We start from the raw sequence: 21,230 nt of genomic DNA, 5'->3' as shown, positions 1-21,230 counted from the left end.
AAGACCACACACACACACACACACACACACACACACACATATATATATATATAATATATATATAATATATATATATATATATATATATATATATATTATACTAATATAATATATATATATATGTATATATATATATATATATATATATATGTATATTATATATATATTAATATTATATATGTGTGTGTGTATATATATATATATATATATATATATATATATATTATATATATATATATATACATTGTGACGGGTGAAAAAATAAGAGACGGGGTATGTAGGTCTTGACCGGTTTTCACTGCATTTCCAAGCCACTGTGGTAATGTGTGATAAACAAATTACATGTTCAAGTTATTATAATCATATATATATATATATATATATAATATATATATATATATATATATATATATACATATATATATATATATATATATTATTCTGTAAAGTCTGTAATATGTAAGTCTATATGAATACACCAACACACCCTGGTTAAACAAATTCATGAACTTATTGCTCAAAGCACACGTGTTTCTCTGACTGACAGATATTCAACAATACACGAAAAGTTTCACGTTTCATTTGCATCCTTTTTCGTGACCTGTATATCACCTGATTTAGATCAAATTAATTAAGAATGTTACTTATATCAGTTATACAAGTAAAACTTCCAGTTTCTTATCGAATATATAATCAAGTAGAGACTGTTACATGAGCAGTATCAACATTTGTGTGTGCGAGAGAGAGAGAGAGAGAGAGAGAGACGTGCTTTTGATTACGAATTCGCGCGTCCGCTGAGTTACAATTGTCGAATTGTGCACATTGAATGCTATTAGGGAGGAGACTATGTAGTTTTAATAGTCTAATTGACATTATTGATCGCCTTGTACTTCAGGTGATATACAGGTCACGTAAAGATTACTAAGGTAACGTGATACGTTAATAAAACAAGTGTGATTTGATTAGGTACAGGTTCAAGTACATTTCAGACCTTAAGCGAAATATGGCAGTTCTTCATCTTGTCTGAACAAGCAGAGTTTTATCAACAAAACTGGAATTCAAATAACAGCATGGAGTAAAATGACAATGGTAATGCAAAAGCTGAAAAACACAACTATAAACACAAACAGGGGTTATAAATAAACGAATTAAGAGACTGAAGAATGGAAATACACCAGTTTTGGAATTACTAATGAGATATTGGGGTATGATGGTGATATTGTAATTGAGTGGCTAGCCAAATTTTGTAAGCTTGTCTGGATGAGGGTTTCTGAAGGAATAGTACAGGGAAAGTGGCTGTTGGCTTTATATGGTCATAAAATAACATAAGTAGACAAGTGTCTGTTGGCTTTATATGGACATAAAATGACACAAGTAGGCCAGTAAAGGCGTATGGTAGGGTTGTAATAGAGAAAGTAAGTCAGATGACAGAAGGGCCGACAGGCGAAGAACAGTGTAGAGTTAGACGAGGAAGAGGGTATGTGGATTAGGTGTTTGTTGAAGAGTTAGGTATGTAAGAAGTTTGACAGTCAAACGGTATAACTTTATGTGGCATAAATGACCAGGGAAAAGCTAATGATAATATAAACAGAGGAAATGTGTAGGGTTTATGGGAGGTATGGTATGAGGATAAATTGTTATGAGTGGCCGAAAGCTAAAACGAGGTGTATGAAGTGGTTTTATTTACAGTGAGTTCATCCACATTTCAGCACTTGAAGCATGAATGTGGAAGTGACCATTGCGTTGTTTTTCCTCGAGAGGCCCCCCATGTTATGAAAGGCTTAATGCAAAAACGACAACAATATATACATATGTATATATTTATATTATATATATATTTTAATATATATGTATATATATATATATATATATATATATATATATATATATACACACACATTGTATGTTTGTGTTGTATATCCACATTTGGTTGTAATTTATACCTTGAGAACGAATTATATTACATAACAGGATCAATAGATAATGGGCAATTCAGGTGCCTTTGCATAACCAGAACAAACATTCACTAATAACGGTTAGCACTATCCAACAATGATTCCATATATAACCAGTCATTTGTCATAGCACCCTAGGTGCCTATTATACAATCTGACATCACTTGCATATCGAGCACGTACATATTAGTTCTTGAGAAGCGTGACTATGAATTGAAGAGTATATATACACACCATTTTCATATATATAGCTCACATTTCAAGCAAGTCATCTCATTACCTGGTATTCGATAATCATCAAGTCTTGTTTTTACCAAAGGTGGAAATGACCACGTTGGCGCCATATTTCTGTGAAAGCCCAGCAGGCCAATGAAACCCGATTTTAGTCCAAACGAGAGAGCAAAAGGGAAGATGGAAAGTGTGGAGCTTAACAACAGGCCTGTCTTTATTCCTTACGCCGTTGAGCTGTGGAATAGCCTCCCTGAGGACGTTGTGCAACTGGAATCCCACAAGTCCAAATGAAGATGCAAAGCAATATTACCCTGAATAGCTCGCTTTGCTTCGTAATAATTTACCTACATTTTGATCTATTTAAACATTGATTTGGTCATTTATTTGTTCTTATTTTATAATCATCTCTTCTTTCTGTATTTCCCATTACCTTCTCTTACACCTTCTACTGGCCCCTGTGGACTTTTTCTATATGAATAGTTTTCTTCTCTTCTGAATAATAATAATAATAATAATAATAATAATAATAATAATAATAATAATAATAATAATAATAATAATAATAATAATAATCTCGAAATACAACAATCCCAAAATTCTGACGTAGAAGAAATGACAATAAAACAATACAATCCAAATATGTCAGATATTCCCTTAGTAAATATTGGCAGTGGTGATGCAAGCCCCACTCGTTTTCATTATTCCTTTCTGAGGCCACACATAAATGTCACCATTGTTACCAAAGGAACGGGGAAAACAAACCAAAGCAAAAGGTATGTCTCCAAGGATTCGAAATTCGATTGAATGGCACTTTGTTGAATACACGTGTTAATTGACACCTTCGTGCGAAGCGTCCGAATAGACAATACATACATCATGGTATTTGTTAAAAGAACAATAAAGTGTGAGCCGTGTGCATCAGGAATGATTGTTCATGCTGACCTTGGGAGAATGAAAGCCTTTTACAACTTCTGTAAAAGCTCGCTTCATCCAAAGAAAAATTTCACATTCCATTTTAAACAAGTAAAAGCTGGCTTTACTTGAATAACTATTTCCCTCAAAGCAGCCCCCCTTCTCTCTCTCTCTCCTTCTCTCTGCATTCCTGAAAGAATTCAGGTATGCCATGGCTGTAAAATCAATAAAATACAGGTAAGTTTATATTAGAAACAACCAAATCCTGGTTAATATTGTATGTAATCATCATTATGTCACAAGATCTACTAATCAAATTTCTGTCTCATGAATATCAGGAGTAAACACATCACTTTTAGAGAAGCGTTAGTTCAAATATATTTTCTAGAGATATATACGAGAAAGCGGAATCCACTGAACATGCTCTAATTACATCATCTAATTTGAAAATATATAAACATTTGAACAATGGGTCTGAAAGCGTCGCTGCTACAGAAAAATAAACTGAGGATAGATAATTTCATAACATGAACTCGTGCCTAGTTGAATTAGGTTAATGCTACTGCACTCTTGACAAATGCGCTAAACAGCAAGTCGAAAAATTCTTTTCATGGAATTTGATACCTTAGCATTATATAGCATTTTCCTATTTACTACTATTCATACAGAATACTGATGTCCATGCAGAACATATGAAATAAAAAAAAATACAAAATGCCTGGGCCATTTACGATATCCTCAACGAAAACTGGGTCGAAATCGTTGTTGGTCTCTCTCTCTCTCTCTCTCTCTCTCTCTCTCTCTAAAACGTTCTTTATCGTCAATATAAAACTTCTCTCCGTCTCAAAAGCATTTCTTATGAAAGTTAACAAAGAAGCAACCCTAAATTAAACAAATTATTAAAATGAAATCCTTGTCTATATATATGCATACACACACACACACACACACACACACACACACACACACACATATATATATATATATATATATATATATATATATATATATATATATATATATATATATATATATATCATATATGTTATAAAACGTTATATACAAATTTTACAGATATGCGAATACCCACTATTAGCTGGGTCTACTTGTGGGCGGCAGGTCAAAATCTGATAAAGAACCTTGTCAGTGTGAGCCCAGGGCTCAATTAATGATCTACCGCTAAACTATAATTTCGGTCAATCTTATTTCACAACAGTAATACCGTAAAATTTATTTCGATATTTTATGTTGCTTATTTGAAACTCTCTAAAATGAAGAAATAGTAGATGAAAGTAAATTTAAAATTCATTAGTAGCTGGAAGACTCTAAATAATAATAATAATAATAATAATAATAATGTAAATAATTAAATAATATTAATAATAATGATAATAATAATAATAATAATAATAATAATAATAATAATAATAATAATAAAAATAAATAATAATAATAATAAAGAACTGTATCGCACAAGATACCTGGTTTCCAACTGAAGTTGCCATCTCGTATTTATATCTATGACCTTGGCAGCGTTTCACCATCATTCCCCCTGATCGAGTACCTGTCACCTTTATAGACTGGGCCGTAGGTCGTTCATCACTAGGCTCTTACTACTAATGGAAGGCTGACGAAAAGTGCTCCTCCAACGGCCCAAACATACAAACAAACTAAATACCACGCTACTGCCATATCGGTCAAAGTAAGTAGAAGGTAATACAAAAGTGGCGCTCCATTCCCGTAGAGTTATAACAAAAGTTGGGCGCTCCATTCCCGTAGAGTTATGACATGCAGATTTGACAACGGAGCGAAAATATAATGATATATTTTTACGTATTATTGTTATCGTTATTATTATTATTGTTATTATTATTATTATTATTATTATTATTATTATTATCATTATTATTATTATTATTATTCAAAAGATGAAACCTATTCATATGGAACAGGTCCACAGGGGCCACTGACTTGAAATCAAGCATCCCAAAGAATATGGCGTTCATTAGAAACAAAAGGCAATGGGAAATACAGAAAGAACAGGTTACTTATTAACAAAGAAAAAATAAATTAAAATAATAAATAAATGGAAAAACTGTAAATGAATGACTAAAATCTCAAGTTTCAATTGCAGTGAGCGGGATAGTCATCTAATAATCTGGTAGGGAATACACTACATACAGTTTGATTTAATGATGAAATTTGGCGTCACAGCTATTACGGACATCGAAATTAAACACGCAGAGGAATAAATATGTCTGATCTATCCTATTTTTCTTCTCTTCTAATAAGAAATTGCTCAAAATGGAAAATAAAAAATGAGCGAAGACAAACCGGCACAGGAATGGATTAAAAGACGAGAGAGGGAAAATCATAATGGTGGCTATTTAATTCATCAAAATAAAAGAGAAATATCATAAACTAAGACAGATTAGCAGAAATACAACAAATTACAAAGCATTTTAGATGAAGGTAAATAAACATTAATTGCTGTAAATAAGAATGAATTTAATGAAAGAAATAATTGAACAGTATCATACATGAGACCTGAAAATGTTAAATTACTAACGATAAAAAATGCCACCTTCTCAAAATACGAATGATTCTGCTTAATATTATCAGATACAATAAAACCACATTTCACATATAAATGCTGCATTAACTCAAATTACATTATCTTCCAAGATCCACTGATGAACGTTACTACAAAGAAAAAATATGGCACCTTCACAAAATTATGAATAAAATATAATTCTGTAAAATTACTCATCGCTGTATGATTGAGAGGACAAACATCATGATAATGAAGGTTAATTTACAGTCTTGCTCAGAGTAATAATAATCAATACACTTTTAAGAGTATATGGACTTGTACATAAAAAATGAGAACCGCAATTTAATGCGTCAATGTGTCAGTTTCGGTGCAATTTTGAAAGTATGCAAACAAAACTGTAATCAACGGGAATTGGCAATTATAACAAACAATATGAATACATGTACATATACATACATTATATTATATGATATATGTACATAATATGTATGCACACACACACACTCACACACACACACACACACTATATATATATATATATATATATATATATATATATATATATATATTCATGTATGAAAAAACAATTTAATGCCTTTCCTTCTTCTCCTCTCTCCTCTCTCTCTTACTCTCTCTTCCTCTCCTCCCTCTCTCTCTCTTCTCTCTCTATTGATTCCAGACACACATTCACAAAATCCAAACCGAAAACGTCAAAGACACGAACCTGTGTTCGCAATATCACGTGACCATGAATTTCTAAACCAAGGTATTGAAAAGTAATTTCATGTTCCTTTTGAGCAACAGTAACCAAAACAGTGTGATTCTTACGCAACTTCGAGAAGGCAACCAGACCACCAAAAATTTTAATTTGTTACCATGAAATATTATCTCAAAAAAAAAAAAATTAAATGCGCAAGGTTTTGAGTAGCTCTGATTTTATTCACTGAATCTATTATACTTGCAGGAATCCTTTTTTCATATAGACGGAAAATTTAGTTACTGAAGCCTTTCTACCCCTTAAGATGGTCATGACTATCTCTCTCTAGTTTGTGAACAAAGATGATCATAAGCAACAATTTCCGTGCAACAACTACAAAGTATAAATTGCAATGAAAGTAAATACAACTAAAAAGAAAAAATGCAAAGTAAAAAAAAATGTATGATTAGCCTTAGACTATATTTAAGCGACCTTCAATATATTTCCACTCCCTTGATTAATTACATTTCATTTCATTGTTTGAGCCAAACACCATTCTAAAGTGCGAGCAAACAAGGAGTGATGAATTTCTATTTTAGAAATTAAGGAGCACGGTAATGAAAAGTTACACTCTCTCCTAGGGTTTCTAATGAATGCCTGAAAGGGATAATTTAAGTTACATACACACACACGCACATATATATATATATATATATATATATATATATATATATATATATATATATATATATATATATGATCATTAGCGAAAACGTATTAATTCATTTGCAATTTGCTGAAATAAAAAAATATTTTTGCTAATCTGTGGATTACTAGGAACTGAAATTCTTTTGTTCATCTATAAAATAATTTAGATACTGTAGCTCAACCAGTACATGATAGTGTCAGCTAGGCTCTACTGGGCACGAGAAATGCTGAAAGACCTAGACCTATACAAGCGAGACTATAGAACTGAGACTAGAACAACGAGACCGATCTCTTTTGTTCCGGTACGATCCTTTCATGTTATAAAGCAATACAGAAACATAAGATAACCTTCAGTATAATATGACTAGTAGCAATTCTTCAGGAAAAAGAAACAAGCGAATCATTACTAATAAATCTTGGCTACTGGGCGTCTCCCACCCACCCACCACACCACGACCCTACCTCAACACGAACACGAAAGAGATTTCAACGTCTGCGTATTGGCGGGAACTACGAAGGCCAACTTTTTGTTTTGGCAACGTCCCGTCCAATGCTGACCGGTTCCTTTCAAGGACAATGCACTCATCATATATGCTTTTAAGAGTTGTAAGCCAAAGTTCACCTACAATGGTTTCCCTGACGACGTGCTTTCGTATCTGGAATCACGGCAAATCACGACAGGTTTATCACACGAAATCTAAATCTAAATCGTGGCATGTGAACTGCATGCAGTTCACATGCCACGATATATAATCAACATTATCTTTTTTTCAGTTTCATATGGAAACATGTAGAAATATTGACAAATTGCTATGAATCTTCCACACAATACGACGAACAGATGTGAAGATAAGATAGACCTACTCAAAAACAATAGTTAAACAGATGAATATTAGAAACGGGCCACTCGAGCAGAAAATGGTCTGGCACGACCAAAATGAGAAGCAAGCATTAACTCTCGTTGCATGTACGTTCAAAGCTACGGCAACTTTTGTTTTTATTGAAATTAAAAATATGGAACACACAAAATTTACTAGTCCCACTCCACAGATTTATTGTAATTATAGCGACCAGGCAATATACATTGAAAGACAATATGGCAACACAGCGAACTAGGAACACGGAACAAGGTTAGCAGAACATCAGATACAGTAGAAAGAATGAAAATCCTGAATTCGAAATACCAAACCCGGATGGCTTCAATAACATTACTAAGGGGATACAATACGCCGTTACTGATATTTAATAGAAACATAAAAAGCTAAAAGAATTTAGCAAATGCACGAGGCCTTTCAAAAAATGCAATCAATTCCAAGCGCGTTTCACGGGGAAAAAGCTGCCCAGAGACTTTTAAATCCCATTCATCGTTAAGACCTGTATATCAAAATTTTGCCATTTACAAATATATAAGTAGTACTAATTAAGTATCAACTGGGAAGCATAACATATTGTTCATGGAATTATGTGTCGTTTCAAAGTTCAGGTACTTGAAGCTGCTTTACTTACGAAGACTAAGACTTTCCTAAGGATTGTGGAAACTGTAAGATATATTGTGATCTTCTTGAATCCTGTTTTATAGAAGATTTACACTCCTCATCCTTGGGCTTGATGGAACCCGATGGAAACCAATGGTACCCATATGCTCAATCCACATATACAACTTAGAAATCCATTGTTGTATAAATATAGCTGCAATGTAGTACTACGACAATTATTATTATCATGTAGTAAGCTCTAAATACACTACATGGAATATAATAACTTCCATATATTTGTATTGGAATTTTTGTTTGTATGTATGTATATATATATATATATATTATATATGTGTGTGTATGTATGTATATATATACTTATATATATAGATGCATATATAAATATACATTGTAAGGGTACTGTGCCTTGTGTTCGAGACGTTTCAGTGCCATTCAATTTATCACTTAAAAATTCTCCTTCGGGGATATTTCCGATGTAGCGTGAATTGGATATTAGACGACATTTGTAGCTTAATGAACACACACACACACACACACACACACACACACACATATATATATATATATATATATATATATATATATATATGTATATATCATACGAACAATCTAGAACAATAACCTCCGTAGAATATTTTCAGGTTGAGCTAAAAATAACATGACATTTCACAATGCAAAAGGAATGTGAAGGGGTAAGAGAGCTACTCGTGTTATTTACATCGTTGCTTGGATACAAGCAATTTGTTTTAGGTATTCACCCACACTTTAATTGCCTACGTAGGCACAAGCAAACACACCACACACACACACACACACACACATACTCACGCACACTTGTCAAATCATAAAACGTTTAATTCTGAGGTTTAAATGAACCCAAGCTATGATTTTCCGTGTTATACCAAAGCTAAATAACTCGCGTCTCCCTTTAATAAGAAAAAATATGCATAATTTCGTGATGCTATCTAGCATTAGAGTACCAGCATAAATGGTAAGGATACAGGAAGGGTATTTCTGTGGAAGAGGGTCAGCCTAGGACGCCATAAAGGCAAGACTAACAATAACTAATAAATCCCTACTTCCCCAGTGATTTCCGAAAGCCATGAATATCAAACGATGTACTAACCATATTTCTCTGTGGCCCGATGGATTGAAGGACACCTTCCTGGAATATTTCTACGGCAATGGTTTGTCGAATCGTATTAGCATAATTAGTATTACCCCCTTGCAAGATATTTTTTCTTTACTAGTACGGAAATCAGTACTGTATAGGGTCTGGACTTAATCGTAAAAAAACAACTATGAAATTAATACCAATTTGAGTCTGTTTTACTGCAAAATCTCAATATGACAACACAAATTAAATAAGTAGGAGAAGACTGAAGATGGCTGAAGTTTAAGAAAAAAAAAACCAGTAATTGAAAAATTTTGTTTATGAATGGGGATGCAAGAAATCCCGCATTCCGCCAGTAGAGTAACTATGAAGTTTAAGATTGCAGTATTTCCTTAAACCGAAAAATAGAATACAAAAAGATAAAATTGAAAGATAAAATTATGTTTATCGTATAAAATATCGCAATAGTTAAAATTCACTTTCAGTTTCCGCAGTCAAAACGAATATATTGTTTTCGGGAAGATAATTCTTATTAGGAATTACTCATCAACTATTATTCCATTTTATACGATCGCTCTTCCTGTCTAACGGCGTTTAGTGACACCGATGTTTACATATAATTATTAGCGGTTGCCTTGGCTCTCTTAGCTCAGTACAACGAAAAATGAATAAGAAGCGCAAAGACAAATGCATTTGATCACTGAAATCAATACGATGTTTTCACATTCACGTAATTATGATTTATGCTCGCACTAAACCAAGTTTTAGAGGTTCCTAAGCTCAGAACACAGCAAAAATAATAATAAAAATAATAATAACAATATACTTTAATGGGAAGCTGAGCAAGGCCAATGCCACATACTAACTAAGTCACACATAATAGCTGTTTTTGCAGCTGTCGGTTACACAGAAGGATGTCATGTTTCTTGCGTATGACAGCCACCAGTTCACCCCAGGGTGACGCAATAGCACATGCACGATGATTCGTCTAAACATCATCGTATAAGTGAGGTCATAAATTAAGTTACCTTAGTGAACATTTATACTGAAAGTCATCGGAAGTTTGATTTATATTGAGTCACCTGGAGTTACATTTACACTGAAAGTCACCTGAAGTTACGTTTATATAGAAAGTCCCCCGAAGATAGTTTTATACTCAAAGTCCCCTGAAATTACATTTCAATAGCGAGTCACCTACAAGTGCATTTATACTGAAATTCCCCTGGAGTTACTTTTGCATTGAAAATCACCTGGAAGTATATTCATACTGAAAGTCTCCCGAGGTTACATTGATAAGAACACTGTAAGACAACCTCAAATATTTTACTCTTCGCCTCGTTTGCTTTCATTCAGGCAGAAGTCGATGGGAAAGGGAACCTACCACCTTTTAGCCGAAGCCCGAGGAAAACCTGAATTAAAAAGATGACGCAGAGAAGAGCGGATCTTAATTCCCAAACGTCACGATAGACTCCCATTAAAGGATAGAACATTTTAAACGCCACTGATGCATGAATAATTCAAGGGCAGGTTTAACAACGTGTATTTACATTATTGGACACTGACGGTGCCTTGGTGGGTCCATTTCTTTGAGGTACTGATGATGATTTTTGCGTGTGGGGGATTTTGAATTGGCGTCCAAAAGCTGGAAAGATAAACTATGCTACCGCGCATACTATACTACTAACATACATACATATACATACATACATACATACTTAGACACATATACTATTTAAAGACATATATGTGTGTGTGTGTTTGCTGCATGTTTGTATACCTACACCAAAAAAATTGCTGCTATCAGCGTCACCATTTAAAAGTACCTATATGGAACAAGTGTCCATTAAACATTAACTACAGTACGTGGAAATGTTAGGGATAAGGAGGGAATGAAAACAGTAATTGGCGGGAGAAATCCAGATGATTATTCAAGAAGATAAATTTATTTTAAACCTTATATTGCCACCAAATGGCAATATATTCAAAATTTTCAACCATTTTAGTATGGAAACCTCTGAAGATTTACATACACACATATATATCCACTGAATGTCAGACACATTCATTTTATCAGTTTCTTGAGTATCAATGTGGTCCATTAACTGCTACACACGACTCACAAGGTCTGTTGCAAGTTCCTAGGCATCGATTTTCGGAATGGCCTTGTGAACTTTTCACCCCAACTGCGTCTGGTAATCATACAAGCACTGACCAGACCCAATGTCGATCAACTTCGCTAATTGACAGACCAGCGGTGTAGCATGTTAGCAATATATCACGTCGTAAAATTTTCAATTTCAAACCCTCTGACAACTACGTCCGCCCAAAAAACATACAACCCCAAATACTATCATTCAAATAATATAAACATACGTAATTGTTGTTATTTAAGCTAAAAATAATTTACTGAGCAGCACTTTACACTTCAATGCACATCACGTCATGTCTGTAGAGGGAACTAATATGGTACGTGGGTTTACCTGTGAGTAATAAGTAACTTCCAGGTACATTTATAATCGGGCTGTATTCCTTTTTTCTCGCTAAATTTAAGTGACTCACGGTGCAAGAAGTGATTGCGGAAATTTAAGCTAGTTATTAACTTGACAATGTGACCGTTATTTTGCTTAGATGTTTGATAATTGTTATTATTATTGGGTTTAATGACTACAGATTCCTATAGAACAAGCCTGAAATTACCTCTAACTTTCTGGGAAATATTCCAAATTACTGGATAATAATTTGATGAGAAAGAGAAATGGGGGCCACTGAGAAAAAAGTTTCGTATAATATAGAAGCTAATACAAAATATTATCTTAACGCTTACATGCCCAAATTCTTGAAATACAAACACCCATACGATTTGTCGACTTAATACCATTATCTTGATCAAGCTGGAAGGAAACAAGGCTGAAAAGGGAGTGGAAATTGAGAGATAAACTGATACTAAAAATAACCGGCACATGACTTATACCTCATAATGTAAGACCCACAGGAATATTTAAACGATAAGTAAGAAATTAAGTTGATTTACATTACGTTAAGTTTTATGATTATACCAAGCACTGAAAGATTCTGGAACTTTCTCTGGGAATATCCCTCAACCATAAAGAACGTAATAACTAGAAATATATTGTTATTCAGAGAGACCTGGTACATATAATCGTGCTGTAGCCACAGAAGAGAAGTTGCCAAAACACACGCCATGAAACTGCAGACAGATTTGCTACAACTAGATTGCGATCGTGTTTAAACTAGACGTATCTTTCTAGAACACCTAGGAAAGCCAGTTTAGCACACAAGATATGAGTAGTCGATAAGATCAAAGCAAAATGTGCTAAAATGTCACCGGGATTTGGTGAATTAATGTGAGGAAATGGTTATTATTATTATTATTATTATTATTATTATTATTATTATTATTATTATTATTATTATTATTATTATTATTATTATTTGACCAGTAGACAATGTTAAGGTTCCCAATGAATGAAAAGAAATACGCAAGCATATATATATATATATATATATATATATATATATATATATATATATATATATGTGTGTGTGTGTGTGTGTGTGTGTGTGTGTGTGTGAACTGAGCTCCACGCAAGGAAACTTAATCCCAGTCTTGAATGGTTTTTTAAAATCAAAAGGAAAACCAAACCAATAATAGACCAAGCAAAAAACGGTATTAAGAAACAAAAAAAGACAGCAAACAAATAAAAAATACCGACATGACAAATAAGTGACAAGAAGACAGGAGGCAACTAACTAGGCAGGCGCTTACCAGACGGCCTTCGTGTTGTTTATCTCGTATCTAGGAGACAGGATTGAGTAATTCCTCTGGGTGATCCCTGATCCGTGACTCAGTCTTTCCCGTCTCTAATGGATCAATTCACTCTATGTAAGTGCGTTATTTGGATTGGAGACTTTAGTGAATGGCCTGTGTATGACACTATTTGTCGTAAGAATGGAATTTGCATAGAGACACACGCAGGCATACACACACACATATATATACATAAAATGTATTTGTGATAGCCACATGACCTCTTCATTTCTCAACGTCTTCACGCATTTTGGAATTTCTGCTGAAATCCGCACAGAAACAAAAATATTTAGATATTGGTCGAATAGGTTCCTGATGCACGTGTTATGGTAGTAACATCACATGTGTAGATTTACGATGCATTAGGATCAATAGTTTTCAAAGGGTGCGAATAAAACTAGACTTTTTATTTTCATAGTTAATCGCTAATTTCCGTTCACTTGTTTATATTGGGAATAAAGGTTAAAACAAATTCAACAGACTGGTTGGGGAGAGAGAGAGAGAGAGAGAGAGAGAGAGAGAGAGAGAGAGAGAGAGAGAGAGAGAGAGATTTTGTCAGTGATTCGAAAAATCAGACATACATTTCTAATGAAATCTAAATTCTCAGTGTCAAACGAAATAACAATAACTAACATACAACATACAGGGAGTCACGAACATGTTGGAAGTTTCTATCGTAAAGTAGCAAAGAACTTGAGCATTTGTCTTAAGTTTCATAAGCTTTGTACGTGTTTTTGCTGAAGACGAAAATAGCGTGCTGTTTAAATATTCAAGTAAGCGAAAATATGCTCAGTTTAAAAGCAACGATAACATCAATCGAATTTTAACTCCACATCGCTTACTTGAACATATAAAGAGCGTGCCGATTTCATGCGCTGTAAAAACACGCAATAAGCGGACGAAACTTGAGACAGATTCTAAAATTGTTTGCAACTTTATTCTAGAAGCTTTGAGCATGTTTGATTTGCTTGTATGGTGTTTTTACGTTGCATGGAACCAGTGGTTTTTCAGCAACGGGATCAACGGCTTTACGTGACTTCCGAACCACGTCGAGAGCGAACTTCTTTGCAAGTGTCCTTTTGAAAGTACATCTGCTGATGCAAATAGTGACTAAAGTCTCTGTCTAACATACACACTTAACGTTATGTCACACCAAAATCGACCAATTACCAGGTATATTACGGACAGATTAAGTAAACAGAAGCCAGATGGGATTAAAGGGTTCCTTCTCATCAAGGTATCGAATTAGGGACAAACGTTCTAACCACTGGACTACGGGTATGTATCCCCACGATAAACTTAATGCTGATAGTACCAATCATTATTTATTTTTTTTAACGTTAAATATCCAGTTTTGGTCTTACCTTCTTTCGAGTTCCTTCAATTCTCTGCCAGCAGGACTTTTCCACAGGAAGTCCCAAGACTTTGAAATTGTATTTGGTCTTGTTCCTTCTGACTCTATATGAATTTATCTCAGCAGTGCTGGGTACAATCTGTAAATGCTAATAATAGTTAAATAACTAAGTCTTGGGACTGTCAATTTTTACATGTATTTTTAGCTTCTTCTGACAGACGTTTCCATTCCTGTTGATCTTACTTCATCTCTATTCCCCGAAATAAAGTGATCAGACAACGTATGCTTCTAGATACCAATTATTCACTGATATTAGTGCGTTAATCATCCACAACTATAATAATGAATTACCCGAGAAATTATCACGGAGATTTTTGCTCAGATGAAAAAAAAATCGTATTAAAATATAGTAATTGGATATTCAAATTACGAATGATTTCGTCAAGGCTATAATGCTGTAATTTTACTTTACTCTTAATAACCACGAGGATATTGTAATAGACGGATAAATGATAACTGAGCGAAGGGTAATTAAAGACACGTGATGAGGGAAAAGCCAACACAGATGAGTAAAACTAAATAAAGTCAAGAAGGCCCAGTTAATATCTGATTCATAAATGAGCAGCTATTTAATTAGAGACGTGATCTAGGTTATCAAGAACCAACTCAAATTGTCCTCAAAAGTATTTTCCGAAAACAATTAGGTTCTTCGTTGGTGTCTGATTCCACTCACATTGCTAGATACAAAAATGTTTAAAATATATTTCGAGTCTGAGGTCCCGAATGAGTTCTTATCGACTTTTCCAAATCTTAGTATCTGGATCGATCCTGCTGGGGTTCAACCCAACTTTCTTTTCCTTTCTCCTTTCTTTTATTCACCTAACATCATCTTATCTGTTCTAGGTGTTAGAGATGTTACCCACTTGGAGATTACCGGACGGAGGAACATCCGGAGGAATGGGGATCCTCGTGACGATGTTCGCAATCGTGGCTTCCGTGAGGACAGAAATCATCATTTCGGACGCCGTTTACGGTGCCACCCAGGTAGGCTAAGCAATCTCTCTCTCGTTGTTGTTGTTAACACAAGAATGACCAATCATACAAGTGATGAAAACTAAATGCCTAGAATATCATTAACACATTACGCTAAAGTAAGTTATTATTGAAGACAAAATTCGCCTTTATGTAACCCCACAGGTAAACGAATATCTAAATATCTAATATATTGTCAGCAAATTTTCATGAGAGGTAAAAGACATCTCCCTATTTTTCAGAAATTCCTATCCTTGTCAAACTCGGGAGAAGACACCGTAGCCCTGTCTATAAAAGCATACAGCTCCACGATAGAACCAGTGATCAGTAATCTAACCATTGCAGCTCAGAAATCCGTCAACGTTACATCTCTGGCGGCAACTGGTAAGGAGTGTTCCGTTTGTGGTCAATATGACTAGGAATAAACTATGCTAGAATAAACGTGATGATAAAAATGCACAGTAATCTTTTTTTTTTTACTTTTAGATTGGTTCTTTAGATAATTATTTAATTAAGAACGTAATTGTTTTAAGATGATTTTTAAAATGCCAAATTTTTACTCAGCCTTTTTCCAAGCTACGCTGAACTTTCAGAGCTTCATTTTCTGAGAAAGGGGTAGTGGACGTTGGTCCCAAGTGTTAAAAAAAGTAACTCAACACAAGTATAAGTAACTTAACGAAGTTTTAGTATACTGACTTAAGTTAATCTCGCAACACAGTTTACCTTTAAGTCAGCTTAGCTGCGAAAGGCTGACGGTAATTACCAAAAATTTGTAATGCATCAATATGTCAGCATCTCTGACGCTCACTTACTTACCCATGATAAAGAAAAAGTACTAAATTCAACTGATTCTCATTTTGATTTCCAGCGCTGCCAAGCAGCGGAAATTCGAAAGATGTTGACTTAAGCTCCTTCACGGCTCCTCAACCCAACACTGTAAGTACAAACATTAATATTTCTATGAGTTTGGATATATTACACTAACCGTAAACCAAAACCTGGGACCAAAGGGAATTTTAGGCTCGTCATAGTAACTAGCTGCCTATTAGGTAATTACGAGCATCTTATTAAAAAAAAAAAATTGAAATGACGAGATAGAAAGAAGAATAAGGACAGAATTATCAATCGAAACTAGAATTTAATAACATTCTTGAAAAGTGACAGCCTTCGCTCATCCAGATGGCCTTGGTAATATTTTAATAAGTTATGTACAAAACGTGATTATTTACAAAATTTAGGTTGGCAGACATCAAAACCTTACTGCAGACGAAATTCTTTCAAAATAATTAATGAAAGTGACGGAAATACCTTCGTTTTATTTTTAGTGATTTCATCATTCGTGATATAAGCATTATAAAATCGCACATAAAGAATATGAAAATATATTTAAATTTCAACTAACTACGCGCGCGCACGCGCACACACATACACACACACACACGCACACACACACATATATATATATATATATATATATATATATATATATATATATATATGTGTGTGTGTGTGTGTGTGTGTGTGTGTGTGTGTATACACACGTTTTATTATAAGTGATTTCATCATTTAAAATATAAGCATTAGAAAGTCGCAAATATAGAATATAAAAATATAACTTAAATTTTAACCAAGTAGGCATTCATTTATACGTATATATAACGTATATATATATATATATATATATATATATATATATATATATATATATTATATGTATATGTATATAAGTTTTATTATAAGTGATTTCATCATTTAAAATACTAGCAAACTTACCCATCTACGATGGGTGATAAAATACGGGTGCAGAAGTGAAAAATTAATATGTACTATTTGTTCAGCAATATTAAAATAAGGGCGATCTTTATACATACCTACTACAGAACCTCTTTGTACACAATATTATCAGTTTGTCCACAACTTAATTTCAAGTTGGCAGAGTCAGTTGCTCTGCTCATCGCCACATACAGTTGGCCATGCGTGAACATGGGTGACGGCAGAAACACACCAACACGATCCAAAGTCTGGCCCTGCGACTTGTTTGCAGTGAATGAGAAGGCCAGGTTAATGGGAAACTGCCTGCGCCGTAACTGGAACGGAAACTGGTTGTCCGAAGGCATCAGAGGAATCTGGGGATGAACAGACGTTTGCCGGTGTGAGGGCCCGTTGCTATCACTGCTTCGATGACGTGGGAGTTTAGCTCCATAACGGTGTACCTCGTTCCGTTGCAGTGTCCATTGGCAGGATCGAAATTCCGAAGCAACATTACCGGGCAGTACTTCATCAACGTTATTTTGTGCACTGGCAGTCCCGATGGATTTAAGTTATTCAAAAAATCTGGCGGATATTGATGATAATTTCCATCTTCTATTGTGTCCGAGCTGAAATACTCGCAACTTTCTCTGGGGAAGTTATACAGAAATTATGTATGAAAAATCGTAAAGTAACTAAGTCTACGGGAATAACCAGCCTCGTTTCACGGCCAGAAACAGCTCCGTTTCAGGGAATCCCTTCTCACCCCCTACAAAGGAGGGGGCTAGGTTGGATGAAACCCCATTACAAACCATCTTAGAGGTCCCCACCATAATCCTGCAGAGTTTCATGCCCATCTGACCAGCCGTTTGGCCGTGACTGAATGACAGACAGACAGACATTACGCCCATTATAGTATGATAAGCATTAGAAAGTCGCAAATATAGAATATAAAAATGTACTTAAATTTTAACCAAGTTGGCATTCATTTATATGTATATAATATATATATATATATATACATAATATATATATATATATATATATATATATATATATATATATATATATATATTATCATCTATATATATATATCTATATATATATATATATATATATATATATATATATATATATACACACACATATATATATATATATATATATATATATATATATATATATATATATATATATATATGTGTGTGTGTATTATTAGTTGTGTGTTCTATGTACCCAATTTATTAGGAACAACACAACACCTTTCAAACGACCAGTATAAACATTCCTAGTAACACTAGACAGCTTACTTTGTTTACTTCGCAAACCAACTGCAACCAATGGCTTGTTAGCAGAGAGGTTTCTGTGTACTTGTACATGTATGTTTGTTAAGCAAGGTTTGTGCGCGTGCGTTCATAGGCAGAGGAGTAACTTGATATATATCTATATATATATATATATATATATATATATATATATATATATATATATATATATATATATATATATTATATATATATATATATAATATATATATATATATATATATATATATATATATATATATATATATATATATATGTATATATATATCATATATATATATATATATATATATATATATATATATATATATATATATGCGTGTATGCATATATGTGTATATAAATTATATATGTATATATATATATATATATATATATAGTATATATATATATATATATGTATGTATATAAACTTACCTATGACCTCACCAACGTGGTGACAGTTTTGGTTAAGTTTACTGGTCTGTTTGTTAATTTGAAAGCACCATTGCGCAATGCAATTTGATGCAGTTTTTTTTTTTTTTTTCAAAGTATAATACTAAAATGTCAAGCATCGTGACTGGCAGCAACTGATTAAATTTTAAGAGAAGTGGGAATGTACATTTGGGAAATGGACTACCTAGCAATTTTTTCAAATAGAACAGAATGGAATATAGACTTTAGGTCGAAGGCCAAGCGATGCGATCTATGATATCATTCAGCGCCGAAACGGAAATTGTCAGTAAAATGGTTTGAAAGACGCAATAGGAAGAAAACCTCGCCATTCCAGTGTGATTCAATTGTCAGGAGAGGGTGGAAAGGAAGATGGGAGAAGAGAATATGAAAAGAGGTATAGTAAAAGGAGTGAAATGGGTTGTAGTCAGGGGACGAAGGGACGCTGCAAAGAACCTGAAGTAACGCCTACAGTGCACTGCGCGAGGTACAGTGACGGTTGTAGCACCCTACGGCTACGAGGGATCCCTGACTGACAACAGGTGGACAGATTTTAAAAGGCAGGAAAGTAATTTACCAGGCCAAGAGTCCTTGGCGGAGGTTTGCAATATGCGAACTCGGTCCGTTTTCACTTCCATCTGCATTTAGCTATACTTGTATGTTCCTAACCTTTGTTTTTTAACCCAGCCACTCATTTTTCACGGTGGGTAATTTATTTATTTTCAAACGCTTATCAACTCTATTTGTAAATGAAGAACTACGGAGAATAATCCATCCATCATCCTAACAGACTTGCGGGCCATACTTCCTCGTGTTCACTCTGACAGCCTCTGGAGACAAGGAGCCATACCAGCAATATCCCATAGTTGTTAACCCGACCCAACCGTGCACCGAAGGTGGGTGAAGATAAATATTGTCTAGAATTTCAGGTCAATTTTAATCATTATGTCTTTTGAGGAGAAATGAACTCGTGTTTTCTCCAGGTTTCTTAAAAATGGAACAGTAAATTAATTATGTAAATATATACAAATAATTATTTTTTCATTCCTTTTTGTGAATTTCTTTCCCCAAGTAATTCAGCTTTTAATGTTTGGATAAATAACTGTGCATTGATAAATTAACTATTATCAAAGTACTGATGTCAATTTGGGCGATTCAGCTCGTCAAATTTTGAAAAATAATTGTACATTGATTACTAACATCCTAGTGCTGGCATCAATTTAGGTAATTCAGCTAGTCAAGTTCGAAAAAACAAAATACATGCAAAATGATAAATGAATTAATATCTTCCAGATGTCGATTTAAAGTGGGTTATTAATGACGATCCAAAGGTCGACTTCTTGATTACGATAGAGGATGGGAAACTCAAGGCAGAAGGTAGGTATAAGTGAAACCACGTTCGAAGAGTCAAGAATTGGAATTAGAATAAAGAACTAATGCCAAATGCCAAGCGCTGGGACCTATGAAGTCATTCAGGCCTGAAAGGGAAATTGACAGTAAGAAGGTTTCAAAAATTAACAGGAGGAAAACGTCGCAGTTGCACTATGAAACAATTGCTAGAGAGGGTTGAAAGTCAGATGGAAGAAAGAGAATATAGATGGAGGTACGGTAAAAGGAATGAAAGCGGTTGCAGCTAGGGGCCGAAAGGATGCTGCAAAGAACTTTAAGTAATGCTTACACTGCACAAGTGATGGCTCCAACCCCCAACGTGATCTAAGAATCAGTTACAGATAATTTGTGTTTATGATTTAAAATTATGAACTATTTTATCCGTGGGATAAAGAAAGGTCTAACCCTCAGTAATGGTTACTTTGATCAAAGATACACGTCTGTACAGCAATA

The 21,230-nt window shown here is 34.0% G+C and overlaps 1 protein-coding gene across 1 annotated transcript in view; it reads left to right on the top strand.

Annotated features, from left to right (window-relative positions):
- The window catches only part of LOC135208671 (uncharacterized), a 42,351-nt gene that overhangs the window by 5,189 nt on the left and 15,932 nt on the right, over positions 1-21,230 (top strand). Inside the window, exons 2-6 of the mRNA XM_064241102.1 lie at positions 15,754-15,894; positions 16,125-16,266; positions 16,751-16,818; positions 20,179-20,284; positions 20,682-20,765. Of these exons, the coding sequence (XP_064097172.1) occupies positions 15,763-15,894; positions 16,125-16,266; positions 16,751-16,818; positions 20,179-20,284; positions 20,682-20,765 (532 nt within the window). The 5' untranslated portion in view covers positions 15,754-15,762. The remainder of the gene's footprint in view (positions 1-15,753; positions 15,895-16,124; positions 16,267-16,750; positions 16,819-20,178; positions 20,285-20,681; positions 20,766-21,230) is intronic.

Source organism: Macrobrachium nipponense, chromosome 35, assembly GCF_015104395.2.
Source record: "Macrobrachium nipponense isolate FS-2020 chromosome 35, ASM1510439v2, whole genome shotgun sequence".
Taxonomy (NCBI): domain Eukaryota; kingdom Metazoa; phylum Arthropoda; class Malacostraca; order Decapoda; family Palaemonidae; genus Macrobrachium; species Macrobrachium nipponense.
This window is presented reverse-complemented; position numbering and strand designations above follow the sequence as displayed.